At 42.2% G+C, this 17,789-nt stretch overlaps 1 protein-coding gene across 2 annotated transcripts in view; it reads right to left on the bottom strand.

Annotated features, from left to right (window-relative positions):
• LOC138266612 (galactose-3-O-sulfotransferase 2-like) overlaps positions 1-17,789 on the bottom strand; it is a 523,679-nt gene that overhangs the window by 280,926 nt on the left and 224,964 nt on the right. For both annotated transcript variants that reach the window (XM_069215440.1, XM_069215441.1), the window contains one exon: positions 6,690-6,792. In XM_069215440.1, the coding sequence (XP_069071541.1) occupies positions 6,690-6,715 (26 nt within the window). In that variant the 5' untranslated portion in view covers positions 6,716-6,792. The remainder of the gene's footprint in view (positions 1-6,689; positions 6,793-17,789) is intronic.

The following is a 17,789-nucleotide window of genomic DNA, read 5'->3' as shown; positions in this document are numbered from 1 at the left end:
GTATATATATCTTGTGTATATTTCCTATCCTCTCACTGAGGGTACACTCTAAGATACTTTGGCAAATTGTCATAAAAATAAAGTACCTTTATTTTTAGTATAACTGTGTATTGTGTTTTCTTATGATATTGTGCATATGACACTACGTGGTACAGTAGTAGCTTCACACGTCTCCTAGTTCAGCCTGAGCTGCTTTGCTAAGCTACCATTATCTATCAGCCTAAGCTGCTAGACACCCTATACACTAATAAGGGATAACTGGGCCTGGTGCAAGGTGCAAGTACCCCTTGGTACTCACTACAAGCCTGTCCAGTCTCCTACAGCTCCAGACAGGTATGTGTCCCAAAGGATGAGTGCCTCCTTTTATAGAGTTGGTTTCTGCAAGGGTTTTCTTGGTGGTGTGTCTGAGGCGGAAACCTTGGCGGTGTTCAGCCTTGTACTATGTTTGTTGGGAACATGGTGTCCGTTGGCCTGAAGGTGGATACTGTTGTCTGTGGCAGCATGTCCGCACTGGCAGTACAGGCGGCGGTTTGTCTGTCTTCTGTTGGGAAGACCACCATAGTCATAATTCGCCAGTCTCCTCCCCCGGCCCATTGGCGGTGCTGCGGCCTCCACCAACATGATGGTCCTGGTACCGCCAAACTCATAATGACCCCCAACGTGTTGATAAACTATTTACTTCCCAGTGTAAAAACTTTTTGGGTGCAAAGGTATGTGCACAGCGAATAGCAGTAGGCAGCCTGAAAGTGCACCATCTCTTTGGAAGAGAGCAGCATCACCATAGTTTAGAAGCTATGCCACTATCCTGCTGTCTCTCGCTCATGCAACACAATGCAGCAATTTAGGATGCTACACTGCGTTGCTTTAACAATTAGTAAATCTGCCCCAAAGTTGGCAAACTGACTCTATCCACGTGGTTGGGTCTGCTTTAGTGACTTCACTAACTGGCAGGGTGCTGCAGTTTCATAAGCGGAGACAAGTGTTGTTCGTTTCCAGCTGATACGTTTTAACCTCCTCCTAAAGATAAACAGCAGAGTGCAAAAAATGTACATTTATTTCGATGGCTGGCACCATGCGCCATTACTAAGAAAAAACATGCCTTACATGTGGGCGAGGAGAACTTCGCAGTTTATCATTAACATTTGAAGAAGCAAAAGGCAAAACACTTGTGACTTGAGAACAGCAGCGACAGAACCCAGACTGAATGACAGTGCTTAATTCACAAGACTGCAAAATTGTGAAGCAAAAGCTTAGTAGCTGGAATACCACCTCATTTTCTTACTTGCTCTCTTCTATAATCACTTGAGGCAGGGTCCTTGGAAATAAGTTTCATGTGTTTCCTGTGCATGTCAGTGGTGCCATAGAAAAATATATTTATTGTTATTATTCGTTCTTTACTGAATGACCTAGAGCTAGACTTAGGTCATTGTAGGTGTAAGACGTGGTTATACAGGGCTAGTGTACCTATATCCAGGTGAATCTGGAATGATTTTTCTCCGTGTCCCAAGAATGTAAATCTCAGTGCACCCTGCGGTCTTTGCTCCCTTAAGTTACTGGCGATACCATTCAATGCATGAATCATATATAGCAATGACAAGGAAAATAAGGAGGCACGTGTATGTGTGTGGTAGTACCTACTAGTCTTTAGCCAAGGAGATTGTATCACCTAGGGAGTGTGAGGTAAGGTATGGTAACAGACCTCAAGAGTTTGGCGACTCAGTTGGCAGCACCAGGCGGACTGGAGGATGCTTCCCCGTTGGCAATAGGAATACTATGCATTCGCGCACTTGGAGGAAGACTGAACATGAAAAACCCTCCAGCATTATCTTAAACCCTTCTTTATAACGAACGCTCGCAAGTTTCCGTGTTTACATATAAAGACAAAAATCATTGCGTTTCTCCGTTCGTAATTATTATTAAAAAAAAAAAAGATATAAGGTCTTGATGTCTTCATGCGATCTTTCATCATTGCCAGGCGAACAACAGTGCAAATTGTCAGCACAGAGAGATGAAAAACAGAATGAAATTCTCCATTGAATTGAGTGAATAGCTGCAGATGTAAACTTGCAGTGCTATAATAATAATCTTTTGAGGTGATTTTACTGTTTGATTGTATATAGCTAATTGGCACACTTAGGGGCATATTCACATGAAAGTAGCGCATTGATCCCGATGGGACACTTTTCTTGTGTCGCTCCCTTCCCCACCTAATGACACCATGGTTGCACCGTATTTACAGTACGGTGCACCATGGCTGTCGTTTGGACAATAATGGCAACATTTTTGATGCTATTGTGACAATTTGCTGCACTAGCGTCAAAAAATGTGACGCTAGTGCAGCAAAGCACAGGGAGGCCCATTGATTAAAAATGATGTGTCATTTTAACACCTGCTCTGAGCAGGCGTTAAAAATGACAGAAATAAATGGCGCAGTGAACTTTTGTAAATTTCACTGCGCCATTTTTTCTGGCCTTCCTATGTTGGAAAGCTCCCCTTGCATGCATAATGCCTGACACAAGCATAATGTGGGGCAAGGGGTTGCAAAGTGGAACAATGCAAGCATTGTGGCACTTGGTAAATACTGCGTGGGGGGGAGGAACCTTAGCGCCGCCTTAGCGTTAAAAAAAAAAACACACTCTGGTGGCGCAAGATGGCCCTAGGGGCTTGTAAATATGTACCCTAAGGGCCTTATTTAGAGTTTGGCAGACAGGCAACTCTGTTGCAAACTTGCCTGATTATCCTTGCTGCCAAAACCTCAATCCGCCCACCTCTTTTAGAAACAGGTGGATCTTAATACTTCCTCCAATGACTCATCAGAGTAGGCAGTGTTTCACTGCCATCTTCATTAGGGTGGATGGTGCAATGTCTGTTGTTTTCCTGTCTGTCCCCGTCAAGAACCAAGCTTAGACAAAAAATTTGATCTAAATATGAAAATAAATGGTCTTAATAATTCCTGTTTCAGTTATCTGCTGGTACCACTTGACTGGCAGTTAATGGCCAAACAGAACTTGTGGCTGTTTTTGTGTGCCCCATTCCTAGAGTTTATCTTACAATTCGAAACTCTTTGGCATTGTGAGGGCCTCAATTAGTTGAAAATAGGTAGTAATTTAGGCATCAAACTATCTGCTTAGGACCCCTAACATCCAGGCGTTATACTACAAGTAAATAAAGATCATGTAATTGAGGCACTGGGTTAAAGGTTGATCAGAACTAATGGTCAGCAATGCTTATCATGTCCTAAAACATTTTGTTCTCATTTCCGAAAGCTCCCAAGTGCAGTATGAGCGCATCCTACCACCAGACCACTGTGAGTACTGAAAGTGAAAAAGACAGTGCTTTATCACAGGAAATACGGCAATATAAATATAAAAACCTAAGTGGTATAGGGTTAGAGGATTATGCTCATTCTAATTTAACTCTATACCTGTAATTATGGCCAAACCAGGATTCTCATTTCAGCAGGAATGCATGCATCTTCAAGTTTTCTGACAAACAGGCTTCGGCCATCATTCTAAATTGAGGCAAAATGCAAATTCACTCGCTGACGGTGGTTACCAGTCGAATTAGGAAATCGAGGGACGGAGTCTTACAGCATGCCGATTCACTGCTCCACTGAGGTTTTCAGGGACATATTAGCCAGATCCAACGTTGGGAAATTTGCACCTAGAAAGCAGCCCTAGAATAGTGATTAGGTACTGAAATCGGTGCAGTAACAACCATTTCACGAGTAATCACCAATCTTTAGGGAACAGCTCGGAATACAAAACTGATGTTGCATTTTTAAATTACTGCTCCGTGTTGTATTGGTAATGATTTTACTGCATTAGAATTCCCGTTGCAGTTAAAACGAGGGCCTACACTGAAAAAATGGCAAAATGTGAATGTTGAAAATTCGAGGGAGGATACTGCTAAAATTGGTGCTGAAACTGTGATTTCGACAATTATTTGTCTACCACAGCACAAACAATTATAATCAAACGAGAAAACCACATTAATGATCTCTGTTTTATTCTTGAAATTCACACCTGATTGTTGACAAACTTAGAATGTGATTCTTAGGGGAATATTTTCTTGAGTCACCCTGCACTCCCCTAAAGTCACCATGGTAGCGCTGCATTTACTATACAGTGCACCATGGCGCACATTAGCACTATAAATTCATAATTTATGACGCTATTGTGGTGCTTTGCTGGATTAGCACCATAAATTATGGCGCTAGTCCAGCAAAGTACAGGGAAGCCCATAGCTTATTAAGGGAGTGTCACCTTAATGCCTGCCCTGAGCAGGCATTAAAAATGACAGAAAAAATGGCGCAGTAAAATCTTGTCAATTTTACTGCACCATTTTTTGGCCTCCCTCAATGGGAACGCCCCCCCTTGCATACAAAATACCTGGTGCAGGTATAATGTGGCACAAGGAGTTACAAAGTGGCACAATGCATGTATTGTGCCACTTTATAAATATGGTGCACTGTGGGGGTCTCTTTAACACCTACTTAGCGTGAGAAAATGATGCTATGGCAGCACATGTGGCCTGTAAACATGCTCCTTGATGTCTAAGTAAAAAGGATACTGAATGTTGTTGTGAGGGCACCATATTGTATCCCTAATTCTTAGTCACACTGACTGTACGTGACAAGAATGCCGTTAAAGCTTGTTGGACTTGGCTTTCTTTGCCAGGCTACCCCAAAGTGCTTGTGCTCACTCACCAAAACATGGTAAAAATGGTTTATAACTGATTTGCATATTTAATTTACTTATAGGTCTATAGTAAAGTTGTCTACTAAGGTGTTCGGAAAAAATATTGACTTAAAAATATCGAGTTGCAGAAATATCAATTTTTTTATACCGTGACACAGAAATATTGCATGCAAAAATATTGTTGACAAAAATATCAATGTTTGAAGGTAAGAAATATTGTTTTTTAAGTTTCTTTATATGGGTAAATATTTTTTTTATTGTCTATGTGTTATATTGTTTTTATAATTGTTGGTAATGTTTTTAAATATAGTTTGTACTTAAAGTTATTCATATTTTTAATGTAATGGTAAAATAGTAATTTATATTGTGGTGGGGTTGTGAGGTTTGTAGGTGCACATTGTGGGAAGTTAATTAAGTACATCTAATTAACATATTTTAAAATTAATATTAATTATTTATTTGATTCTTAAGGGGCTGATTACGAGTTTGGGGGATGGAAACATCCGTCCGTCCTCCCTGCTGGACGCATTACAAGTTTCCCACTGGGTTTCCTCCGGTCAGCCTAGTGGGAAAAGTGCAGCAGCATTGCTGCTGGCTCATAAGAGAGCTGGTGATAATGTTGCAGCTCGCAGGGGGCACCAGCACCCTTGAAATGCACACTGCAGGCAGTGCACATTTCAGGGGTGCTGGGCATGAGGATCCCCTTTTGTCCCCCACACCTGGTGGCGTTAGCTTTTGGCGCTGCCTCAGATTTACGTTTCTCTATAAATCTGGGACAGGGTCAAAAGCAATGAGTGTTGTGGTGGATTGCCCAGGGGTGGCGTTAACATGGCGCAACAAGGAGAAATGCTTTTATTTCTCCTAATTTTTGCTTTTTTAATGTGTGCTGCATTCTGCAGCACAAATAGAAAGAGCAAAAGGCCAATGATGATAGTTTATGTGCAGGAAGGTGTTCCTTCCTCTACATAAACAATAACATTTAATACTGACGATTTGCTACTTCTATGTGTGCTGCAGCACACATAGAAGTGCCAAATCGCCAATGTAGATTGTTTAGGGACACCTTCCCGCACATAAACAATCATTCCCTTCAACGCAGATACCATTGCACTATGGTGCAAGGATGCCTGCGCTGGAAGCTAAATGTAGCGTCAGCGCTAGGGGAAACACAGGGGTGTAAATATGCCACATTCCTGCATTTCAGAACTGATGCAGCGTGGCACTGCCAGTTCTGGCGGAGCACCGCACTGCTCCAACTCTATGTAAATATGTTTCCACATGCATACACACACATAAATACACATAAGGCCAAAGGCGGAGAAGTTTAAAACAGTCACAATAACCCTTATATGGCTTTGCTAGACCATAATACACGTGTTTTGCTGTGCTAATAAGCACATTCTGAATATATAAGTGAGAGATTTCTGAAGCAGCAGTCTCAAATGTTCAGGTAATGAAGAATTCTGATTGTAATTACAATGTTCAGTATTTGTTCACCAACCTCGAAATAATTCCAACAGGGAAACTCATTAGTGTGGCTTAAAGTTTTCATTATGTAAAAGCAAGTGGCTAATTAGCTTGCAGACAAAATAGCCATAAGAAGAGATGTCTAAAGATTAATTATTTGGAAAACGTATTACTCCTAATAAGAGTTTGCTCCAACTTAGGGGGCAAAAGGATGCATCCTCCCCTTCATAATTTTCCTCCGTTCATCCCAGGACCTTTGATCAGCATATCTTAAAATACAAAATAGTCAAGTTACAATTTTAATCTTGTTCTTCTGGCGGGGATGAGTTAATAAAACGCCTCCACATGATCAGTAGAGGGGGAACATTGTAACTCCGATAACTGCAGACTCAGCAGTATCATCACACTGCAAGACCTTATCTACTCTCCTATACACAATTTACACTAAGATATACACAGTGACAAGCGAACTGGTGTCAGTAATGGAGATTGACATTAACATTATACTTTGCTTCCCCTTACCTTGGCTTTCTGCGAAAGATTCTCATGCTGCTTCAGGTCTCCACCAACTGAGCCGCGATGAACCATTGACATCAAGCAGACAATGCAAACTGGTTTCAGCACCCTGCAGTTGCATAAGTGAGAGAAACACATCCATATTGCTTCATCTCCGTATGGAATGGAGATAGAGAAATTCCATCTCTCTTACAGCTGCCATAGAGCAAATGACAAAGAGTGAAATATGCTAAAACAGAGCATCTTCAGATCAAGCCCATATGAGAAAGAAAGAAGGAACAAGAGTAAAAGTTAGAAAGAAAGGTGACTTGAGACGGAGGAAAAAATAATATTAAGAGTTATGATCTGATAGTCTTAAGAGTTATAATGAAAAAAGAGTTACGGTTATATTTATTATAATTAAAATAATTATAATTATAATAATATAGATTATAAGAGGTTATAATTAAAAAAAAGTTAAGAGGTATAACCTTAAGAGTTATGATAAAGATATTGGGGGCGGGGGCAGAAAGGAAAAGAGAAAAATAAAGTAAGGGCAACTGGGAAAACGTCAAAGTGGTTGGGTGTGAATATCTATCTTTGATGCACCAAGCCAGCGAGTGAAACAGGTAAGTCTGACTTCCTCTGAGGAGTTTTTTTAACAACACAATTTCCATATACATTGATGAAAAATCCATCCTGTGGCCCTGAAGGGGCACCCATCAAATATACCACTATTCCTATAGTGCCCCATTACCACAATAAGAAAACTGGTGCCAAAAGAGTACTTTTTCAGCATACAAACAATTCGCTAAAGAGACATGTTTATTTCAGGGGAGTTAAACAGATCTCGGCAACGTTCACATTTGCGATCATTTTACAAAAGGCAGCTTTATTCACTTCTACATCCCAATTCAAGTCACCTATCCATCTTGCCCACTTCAATCAGATTCTCTTATGAGCCTGACAATTTACTTAGAAGGGGCACCGTGGAAAACTCAAAATACACGCACACCTCACAATCATACGCTACAGATATCAGAAATGGAAACATCTTTTAGGCTCTTGTAGCATTTCTAGAACTCAGTTTACAATGCCTTGCCTGATTAGAGACCAGATGTGTTTCAACAATTTTTCATGTTCAGGCTTCGGGCTTCAGTCAGCAGTAATGGTAACACGGAAAGCTTTTTTAATCTAGATGATGAAAAACAAGCCATGGAATAATATCCAAAGCAGTGAGTGACCTCCGGTACCAAGGACTCATTATCACCACTAAACTTTCCAATCTCAGCACGAAATATCTTGCAAACATTAGATTTTAAAACATTTCACAAGTACAACGATTATGTTCCCAAACAGTATCTTTCAGTGTATGAAAACACACACATTTTGTTTTCAAATGCAGACTTTGAATTTTGTATAAATTGACTTTATTCTAATTAGTAGATGCATATTTGGACCCAAAACAACCACCTGCCACTTTTATTAATTACTTGTATGTACCACTGCCCCAGAGACATATTCTTTCTTTTAACCCCATTTATCATCATTATCAGAACCAGAGATATCCGTCAAATGGCAGATATTTCCACAACTATTATTGCAGAGATATCCAGCATCATGCCACAAAATGTGCCAATATGCTAAGATGGCCACTTTTAAGTTAGGTGCACCAGTGTGGCAGGGATTGGCCCAACTATTCGAGAATGCTCACAAAATGTCAATGATAGGTACCATTTAGGCCAGGACCAACATTATACCAACAAAAGCCAGAAATATATCAAGAGTGCACTAACATTTCAAGATCACCTTTAATCATGGTCACAGTTATGGCAGGGGCAACTACAAATATTTAAATGTGCCCACAATTTGTCAATAAGATGCCATTATGCTTTGGGCACTGTTGTGCTGAGGGAATGCCATAAATATGTTTATAGTGGCCAGAGAATGTCAAAGAAAGAAATATTATGCCTGGGCCACCAATCTGTCAGATAAAGCCACAGAGATTTCCAGAACACTCAGATTAACATCTTCGACCTGACCTGCACCCTACCTTACAGCTGAAAATGATATGCAGTGTCAGCTAATCAGCAGAGGAGAATGTAGCCTAGGTGAGGTACTTGTGCATAGGCTGCAGTATAAGGAAGAATACACCATCTTTCAGGCAGGTAATGAAGTGGGCCGTTGTTTATAGGTCCCTGCACACGGAAGCATGGCTATTGCTCCAATCCCTTCCATCTACATGCAGTATGCATTTCAGAGGCAGACCCTTAGCTAGTTTACTATGTGCATAGGTGGCCGCGATAAAATGATGGGAAACCACGACTCAAATGGGGTATCCACAACTGTGAGAGAGCGAGTGACAGGGAGTGAGTGAAGAAGAAAAAAGCATGGTGAATAACAAAATAAAAGTACAAGAAAGGTGAAAGGAAACACCATGGGAGAAAAAGTGGTAAGTGTTACATGATTAGTGAGGAATAAGGAGAGGGCGAAGGGGAAGATGAAGAGAGAGGCAGTTTATTTTAAAGAGAGAGAGAAACAACCAGAAAGTTAGTGGGAGAAAGATAAAGGAAAGGAGTTGTTTTGAGACCAAAAGAACAGATTTGTGTGAGTAACTGAGAAATCCAGGCACCATTTTGATGGTGAGAGAACAAGCTAAAAGCTGTGAAGAGGTAAGTAAAGGATGAATAGGGAATAAGAGAAAGGAATATGAGAAGGGATGAGAGTGAAGGGTGAGAGAAAGATGGGGACAGGCTACAGAGAAGAGGTGAAGGAAACAGGAGAAGATGCGAAAGGTGGCAAGGAGTGTAACAAGGGGGGAGCAAGTGCAAGAGAAACAAAGAGAAAGTGAAGTAGAGAGAAAGTGAGAGTGTGGCAATACTTAAAATTGTAATATTATCATTGTTTATATTCTTTTGTTTTCCTTCGAACCTTTTTAGAGATAAATAGTGTCAACTTCTGACTTTGGAAATCCTCACACCTACAAACTCAACTCTGGCGAAAATGTTGTGAAAAATATGCAGAGGCATGTTACGTTACATTTAAATTGTTGCAATTGCACCCAATATTTACTAAAAAGCTGGGCTACAATAGATGAGATGCTCTGAATATGGTGCTGCTTTGTAAACCCAGGTGGTGCAACAAAATTATTTGCTTTGACACCACAACCCGCTCTCTGCACAGAAACATACACCAAGCATTGCAGTAGCATACCAGTTTCACACCTATCCTGGAGAAATGAGAGATAAAAGTCACCATAGAAGAGCAGAAACACAGAACAGCCCCATTAACAATATAATAAAATCAACTTCCAAACCAACAGCAAAACCAAATTCAGAGGCACCCTCGCCTACATACCTCCAGGACCTCGCCCAAGGTTCTGAAACACCATTCCTGATTTCATCACTCTGCTGACCATCGACTCCGAAAACAACATTTTCTTCAGCGACCTATATTTTCACCTCAATGACCCCAAAGGTACCAACACCGCCAATCTCCTCAAAAGCACGAGCAACTTCGGCCTCACCCAACTTGTCACCAACCCCACTCACATCGCAGTACACACACTCAACCCCTTCTTTACAAACAGAGACAGAGCCAAGTACAGGCATGTCACCAAGCTCAAACTGGACTGGACCACACAATCATCCACTTCACCTTTTCAAGATCCCCCACCACCAACACCAAGCTGCCCAGCACTTCACACCACAGCTGGAACAAGGTCTCAGAGAGCCAATGGGCCAATGCCCTCAACACCTTCCACCCTCATACCACAACCAACCCAGAACAGGTGTTCATTAACTTCTCCACCTGGCTCACAGACTGTGCTGATAGAGCCACCCCGGGACACCCACCAAGCACAATCGGTCCTCCAAGCAAGCCAGTTGGTACACCACAGAACTAAAAACCATGAAACGGACCTGCAAATGACTCGAAAGGAAATGGCTTCAAGCATACAGACTGAACCACTTTCAAAGCTGCCCTCAACCAATCCCACCAACTCCTGAAAAGATTAAAACAAGTGTCCTGGCCGACTGTATTGAGGCAAGCTCAAAACACAGCAACAAACTTTTCAACATCATCAGAGAGCTCTCCAGTTCCTCCGCCATGGAAAATGTCATCACTCTTTACCAGGAGCTGTGCAATTCCCTGGCAGACTTCTTCCCCAGCAAGATTTCTACCATGTACAAAAACTTCATACCACAACCCACTGACACCCTTTGACTTCTGACCCTCACGAACGAGGAACACAACCACCTGCTTACCACTGCGGACCAGCTCACCACGCAAGACATCACAGCCATCATGAACTCCGTCCACTCAGTAGCACCCACAGACCCCTGCCTCACCACATTTACAACCTCTGGAGTAAGACGACCAGCAGAGAGATCACCGCCATCCACAATCCATCTATTTCCATGGCCACCTTCCCAGAAGAATGGAAACATGCAGAAGCCAAGCCCCCTACTCAAGAAACCATCTGCCGACCCCAACAAACTCAAGAACTGCTGCCTCATTTCTCTGCTCCCCTTTTTCACCAAAGTTCTTGAGAAGGCCATCAATTGCCAACTCACAACACATGTAGAGAACAACAATCTTCTGGACACTTTCAAATCTGAATTCTAAACCAGCCACAGAACTGAAACTGCCATGGTTGCAGCCACAGATGACATCAGATCCCTCCTCGACCTAGTAAAAATGACCGTCCTGATACTGCTCGACCTCTCAGTAGAGATCAACATGGTATCACACCACTCTAGAGGATACAAAACTCGCAGAGTTGCATTCTGCAGAATTCCACAGTTACAAAAAAACTCAGAGGGATTCTGTGGAGTTCTGCCCCAATTAGTTATGTCCATTTGATTTCATGGCGGTGCACATGAGCCAGACAGGGTGATTTACTTTTATCTCCATTACCTTCTGCATTCTGCCTTGCAACAACAATGAGACCAATCATCTTCTGACTGATCTGGCGCTCACTGTTGGTTTCTCGCAGGAAGTAGGCCTGTTGGAGCTCATTGATGGCTTCGGGGCTATGAGATTTAGCTGGGTGCAATCACACCAACGCAATAAAACTGATCTGACATTCTTTTAGAACATTCCACAATTCCATTCCAAACTACAATGAATTGCTCATGGGCTATAATTAATCCTGTGCCACTCCGTCGGGTTTACATTCAAAATCTAAACGATCCTCTTTTACCTTCATGTAGCAGTAGTCAGCCACCCTAGGTAGCCATTTTTGATACAAAATAGCTCTCAATCAGCACTTGCTTGATGGCAGAGCTCTTTGTAGACCAGCAACTGCAACTCTGCCATTTTCCAGGATTCCCCCTTCAGTCTCCAGTCACAGCCCAGTCAGCATCATGCCATTCTTTCTAGTGCCATAAATGTAACCTGAAGAGAGAACTACTTTACCTGGGGTGCATGCAGGAGCCCACGGTCCTGATGCTGCACGACACACAAACAAGTGCATTATTTTTGCATGTCCTGCATGGAGCCACCACTTGCTGCGCTAAAGCTTCATGTCTCCGATGGTATCTGCCACCTGCATGAGTTTTCGGTAGCGCTCCCCAACCATCTGCCTCAACTCTTTCTTTTTCTGTTCCATCTCGTCATGCACACGTCGTTCTAACCCATGGATCTTCTCTGTGCTGTAAGCTTTGAAGAGTGCCACAGGGTCCTTTATGTCACCCACCCTTAGACTACGTGCCAGTACCACCGCCATGGTTACCACAGACAGAGGCAACTTCAGTACTCAGGAGTATTGGCCGAGGCCGGGCTGTTCCCCAATCAGATGATACAGCAGTGGGTCACACATCTTCAGTAGCGAGTAAAAGCTGGAGCAGCAGGCAGGGGAAGTCATTATAATAATTCAAGCCCTTCTTCCGGGGATTCTAGGATTGTGAATGCCAGCCGCTCTCACATGCATGGCACACCGCCTCCAGCAGTCTTACAAATGTAGTCTTAAAAAAACATCTGATTCCTCTTTAGTCACAGTTAAAGGGCTCTGGACACCAGTAAACTTTGCTACACAGTGTATGACAGAGTTTTGCAAAATGTCGCTCTCCAAGCGGAGTGTGAAGTGCCAAAAACTCTGTGAACTCCGCTAGAGGAGCAGAGTTTGCTGCCTACTCCTACACCACACCCTGATCAAAAGGCTTTATAACACTGGAATCCAAGGCAACGCCCTCAAGTGGATTGCCTTTTTCCTCACTGCAAGTACCCAGTAAATCCACCTTGCCCCCCTTCACCTCAGAACCCAAGATCACCATCTGCGGCATCTCTCAAGGTTCGTCCCTGATCCCTCCCCTGTTCAACACCTATATGACTCCCTTGGCTAACGTTGTCAGATCGCATGGACTGAACATCATGTCCTATGCCAAAGTTACCCAGCTCATCCTCTCACTGTCAGAAGACCCCGCCCCTACACTGACCAACTTCTGTGGACAAATGACGAGCATCGCCAACTAAATGAGAAATAAGTGCCTAAAACTCAACACAGACAAGACAGAAGAGCTGATCTTCGGGAACAACAGCTCCCCCTGGAAAGAAGCCTGGTGACCTCCTGAAATAGGTCCCTCAACCACTACAACTGACCACACCTGCAACCTTAGCATCATTCTGGACAGTAAGCTCACCATGGAAAGGCAGATCAAAGCAGTCTAATTTGCCTGCTTCCTCACCCATCACATGCTCTGCAAGATCTTCATTTGGCTCCCCATTAACTCTAGATGGACCATCACAAAAGCCCTTGTCTCCAGCTGACTGGACTACGGCAATGCACTCTACATAAGAATTAACTCACACCTCCTCTAGAGACAGCAAACAATACAGAATTCAGTGGCCAGACTCATTCTAGACCTCCCTTGAGGGTCACACATCACCCCTCACCACAAGGAGCTCCACTGGCTACCCATTCAGAAGAGATGCCAATTCAAGATTTTGATCCATACCTTCAAAGCCCTCCACAGCCAGGGACCATCCAACATCAACCACCGAATGAAGTTCCACGTTTGTTCTAGACTCCTGCACTTTGCGTCCCTCTGCCTTTCCCATCCAGTGCAGCAACAGTGGAGGACGCTCCTTTTCCTACCTCACTGCAAATTCCTGGTACGACCTCACACTTCACCTGTGGACCTCACCCTCTCTGCTGGAATTGAGAAAAGGACTCAATACCTGGCTGTTCAAATGAGACCACCTGCAGCAGTACCCTCAGCGTCTGGATACCCTCATGGGTGATTTGCCGCACTATACAAATCTAGTTTGATTGATTGATTAATACACCTAGAAAACTTTCAAAATGACAAGGCACTTGCCTTGGATGCAGAAGAACAAGAGATCTCAAAGTTTTGAACTGAAGAAAGAATGTGAGTGTAATCTTATGGGACTCTTCCCTTATGTGTTAGTAACAAGACTGGAGATATCAGCTCATTTAAAATTACAGATGTCTGCATAGTAAAGGCTTTTTGAAATGTTGCTCTACATTCAAAATAAATATATAAAATAAACTTACATTATTAAACATAACATAAAATATTTTAATAGTCCATCACAACTTTTAATTAACTAACTGTTCCCTATCCTTTATCATAGGGGAATCTCTGCCTCAACTGCAGAGTCTATCTGTGGCAAAGTATAGAGAAAAGTAAAAAAAAGTGGATTCAACTCAGAACAAAAATAGTAAAAATATTTTTTAATTTGAATATTGTATATATATATATTTATTTTCAATGTGTAAGAAAGAAAATGTGCTACTTCACTATTAAAATAATTTGTGCATTGAACCTCTAAACTCTGAAATTTAAATAAAAAAATTCCAAATAAGGTTTAAAAAAATCATTGTTTTACTATGCATTGGTATTATTCAGTGTTGAATATTTTTGCCAACAAGGCAAAACAGACATAAAACAAATGTTACATTGAAAAAAACCAACATTGCACTAAATCATAAAATAATAACAAGCATTTGCAATGGAATACGCCTCACAATTGTGAGAGTTAGCGCTACTGCCATTGTAAATACCTAATTGGACTTTTTTTGACACATAAATTGTTAAATCCTGGTTCACAATTTGGTCCTTTCCTGCCACATAATCCCAGTGGCCCTGCACATAACTAAAGCACTTCCATTTACCTTATTCCTCTATCTGCAGCAAAAAATGAAAATGTTGCCATTTAGCATCCTGGCTAACACAGTTCCCCCCAAAAAAGACACAAGGCAGCCATTGAGAAGTAACGAGACAAATAAACTAGAAGGGTCGCCCAAATATATCAAGAGTGTTCAAACAGTCATACTCAGTGACATACTATATTTTCTTGCAAGCTTGTTATCTTTTTGTTCAACACCAAATGTTTTCTAGTAGTCATGCAATGCCACACCACATTCGTAAAAGAAAATTGTCCTTCGCGTAGTTATATTTGATAGGTTGAAGTTCTCCAGACTGACAGGAAGAACATTTGGAACTTGTCAGATATAAGTATGTTACTTCAAGAGTCTTTCTGCAAGCTATAGATAAAGCCACACTCTTACAACCCCTTATTGCAACTGTTACAACTACAATATGAATTTTAAGTTGTGACATATTGTGATCAGTACTCTGTGTTGCATGCCTTAGTATTATTTCTAAGTAAAGGCACGACTTGTTAAATTCCACCATTCCTGTCAAGAAAGACAATGAGGTATGTTTTGGAATGACTAGTAGATGGATAGAATAAAGTTTGAGGGTGGATACAAATAGCAGTGTTTCTGATGTGATGAGAGGGAAGGAGCACATGTTATGTTTTAAATTAACAAGGCAGAAAACAGTATGTTTTGCATTGATGAAAGGATACGAGGCACCTGGAATGTTTTGATCAGGTTGAAGATCAGAAAGCATGTTTTGGGTGAGGTTCAAAACTCTGGTTTATTTAATACTAGGAAGTGCAGAATGCTAGCCGTATTCCGGTCTGACATTCATACATCAGATGAAAAGCCACAGTGCTAATGAGATGTACTTCCTAAAATGGAAGGCTACCCCAGGTTCCTTTACATACCATTTCCCACAATAACCACTGTAGACGGCTCCTTCCCTGTGCAGATGCCCATTTCACTCTGCTTAAGGCTATTGACAGTTATATTATAACTGAGTGCTAGCTCATCTCTCTCTCTCTTTTTAAGTTTAAAGAGAAAATGTATGGATAATTAATACAACAATTAACAGCTATAAATACATTTGATGACAGGAGTGAAATAATACAATAACAGTTAAATTTCATGAAAAGTGCTTATGAAGGAACATAATAGATATGTTACTACTTTAAAACATAATAATATATGCATACATTAAATATATTAGAATAGGAAGTTATAAACAATGTAAGTAAGTACAATAAAAGGTAAAGAAAAACAATTCATGGTGGTTTAGAAACCTCTTCATTCATTTCTAGGAGAATGATTACACAAAGAATAAGCTAAAGAGTTTAGGTAATTAGTAATAGGTAACCATAAACTATCTCTTTTAATATCAAGGCATATGGGGGAAACATAAGCTCTATCCAGCCTATGATTATAACATACACCATACCACCAAGCTTGAAAGGATAATTTAGAAGAGTCCTTCTGCGTTTTTGTAATTTGTTAAAAGCAACAGCCAATAATAAATCTGAGATTAAGATAGAACTTTTTGGAAGACGGGCCAGATGTCTGCAAGGCTGCCTAAAAATATATTTGTAAAGCTTAAGGTGACTTGAGCTTTAAAAATAGAATTAATTTGACTCCATACTTTACCCAAAATTGAGATGTATATGGACATTCAAAAAGCACATGTTTAACCGGTTCTGTGCCTTGGACGAGATGATCTCGTCCAAGGCTACAGTTCCCCTGTGCCTTGGACGAGATCATCTCGTCCATGGCACAGGGGAACTTGGGGGCGCGCTAGCGCGCCCCCCGTGCACCCCCCTTCCCCCCTCCAAGTCGGGATGGAAGGGGAAGACCTTCCCCTTCCACCCCCGAAATCCCCCACAACCCCCTGTGATGTCAGCGCGCGAGCGCGCGCTGATTTGTCACAGGGGCCTCCCTAGTCGCGCTGGAAGCTCTGCTTCCAGCGCGATTGAAAAAGAAATGCAAAAGCATTTCTTTTTCAATCACTTGGGAGGCCCGGAGGGGCTTCAAAGGGAAGGAAAAGTATTTCCTTCCCTTTGAAGTCCCTCCGAGGGTTTCAAAAGCTGGATTGCTTGCAATCCGGCTTTTGAAACCCCACTAGACACCAGGGATTTTGTTTTTTTTTATTGAAACTGACAAAAGGGAGCGACCCCTTGGGCAAGGGTCGCTCCCAGGGGGGGCATTTTTTTGAGAAGGCCTTTTCTGCCCCCAGGGGGGGCAGAAACCTCTAGGCACCAGGGACCATTTTTTTTATTTTTATGTTTCATTTCTTTTTTTTTTGGTGGGGAGCGACCCCTTAGGCAAGGGTCGCTCCCCTTGGGGGAAAATTATATTTTGGACATTTCTGCCCCCCTTGGGGGCAGATTGGCCTATTTTGATGAGGCCAATCTGCCCCCAAGGGGGGTAGAAACCACTAGACACCAGGGATTTTTTATTTATTTATTGTTATTGACAAAAAGGAGCGACCCCTTGGGCAAGGGTCGCTCCCAGGGGGGACATATTTTCGGGAAGGCCTTTTCTGCCCCCCCTGGGGGCAGATCGGCCTACTATTAGGCCGATCTGCCCCCAGGGGGGGCAGAAACCTCTAAGCACCAGGGACCATTTTTTTTTTTTTTTTGTTGTCTTTAATTATTTTTTTTTTTTGGTGGGGAGCGACCCCTTAGGCAAGGGTCGCTCCCCTTGGGGGAAAATTATATTTTGGCCATTTCTGCCCCCGTTGGGGGCAGATTGGCCTATTTTGATGAGGCCAATCTGCCCCCAAGGGGGGTAGAAACCACTAGACACCAGGGAGTTTTTTCTTTGCGTGAATTTCACGCAAAGGGAGTGACCCCTTAGGCAAGGGTCGCTCCCTGGGGGGGAGGGCAATTTATTTTAGGCCATTTCTGCCCCCGGGGGGGGGCAGAACCCTCTAGGCGCAAGGGCAATTTTTTTTTGTGTTTTTTTTTTTTTGTTGTTTCTTTTTTTAGAGATGGGGAGCGACCCAT

The sequence above is a fragment of the Pleurodeles waltl genome, chromosome 11 (genome assembly GCF_031143425.1).
Source record: "Pleurodeles waltl isolate 20211129_DDA chromosome 11, aPleWal1.hap1.20221129, whole genome shotgun sequence".
NCBI lineage: Eukaryota > Metazoa > Chordata > Amphibia > Caudata > Salamandridae > Pleurodeles > Pleurodeles waltl.
Note: the sequence above shows the minus strand (reverse complement) of the source record. Positions and strands in the feature narration are given on the sequence as shown.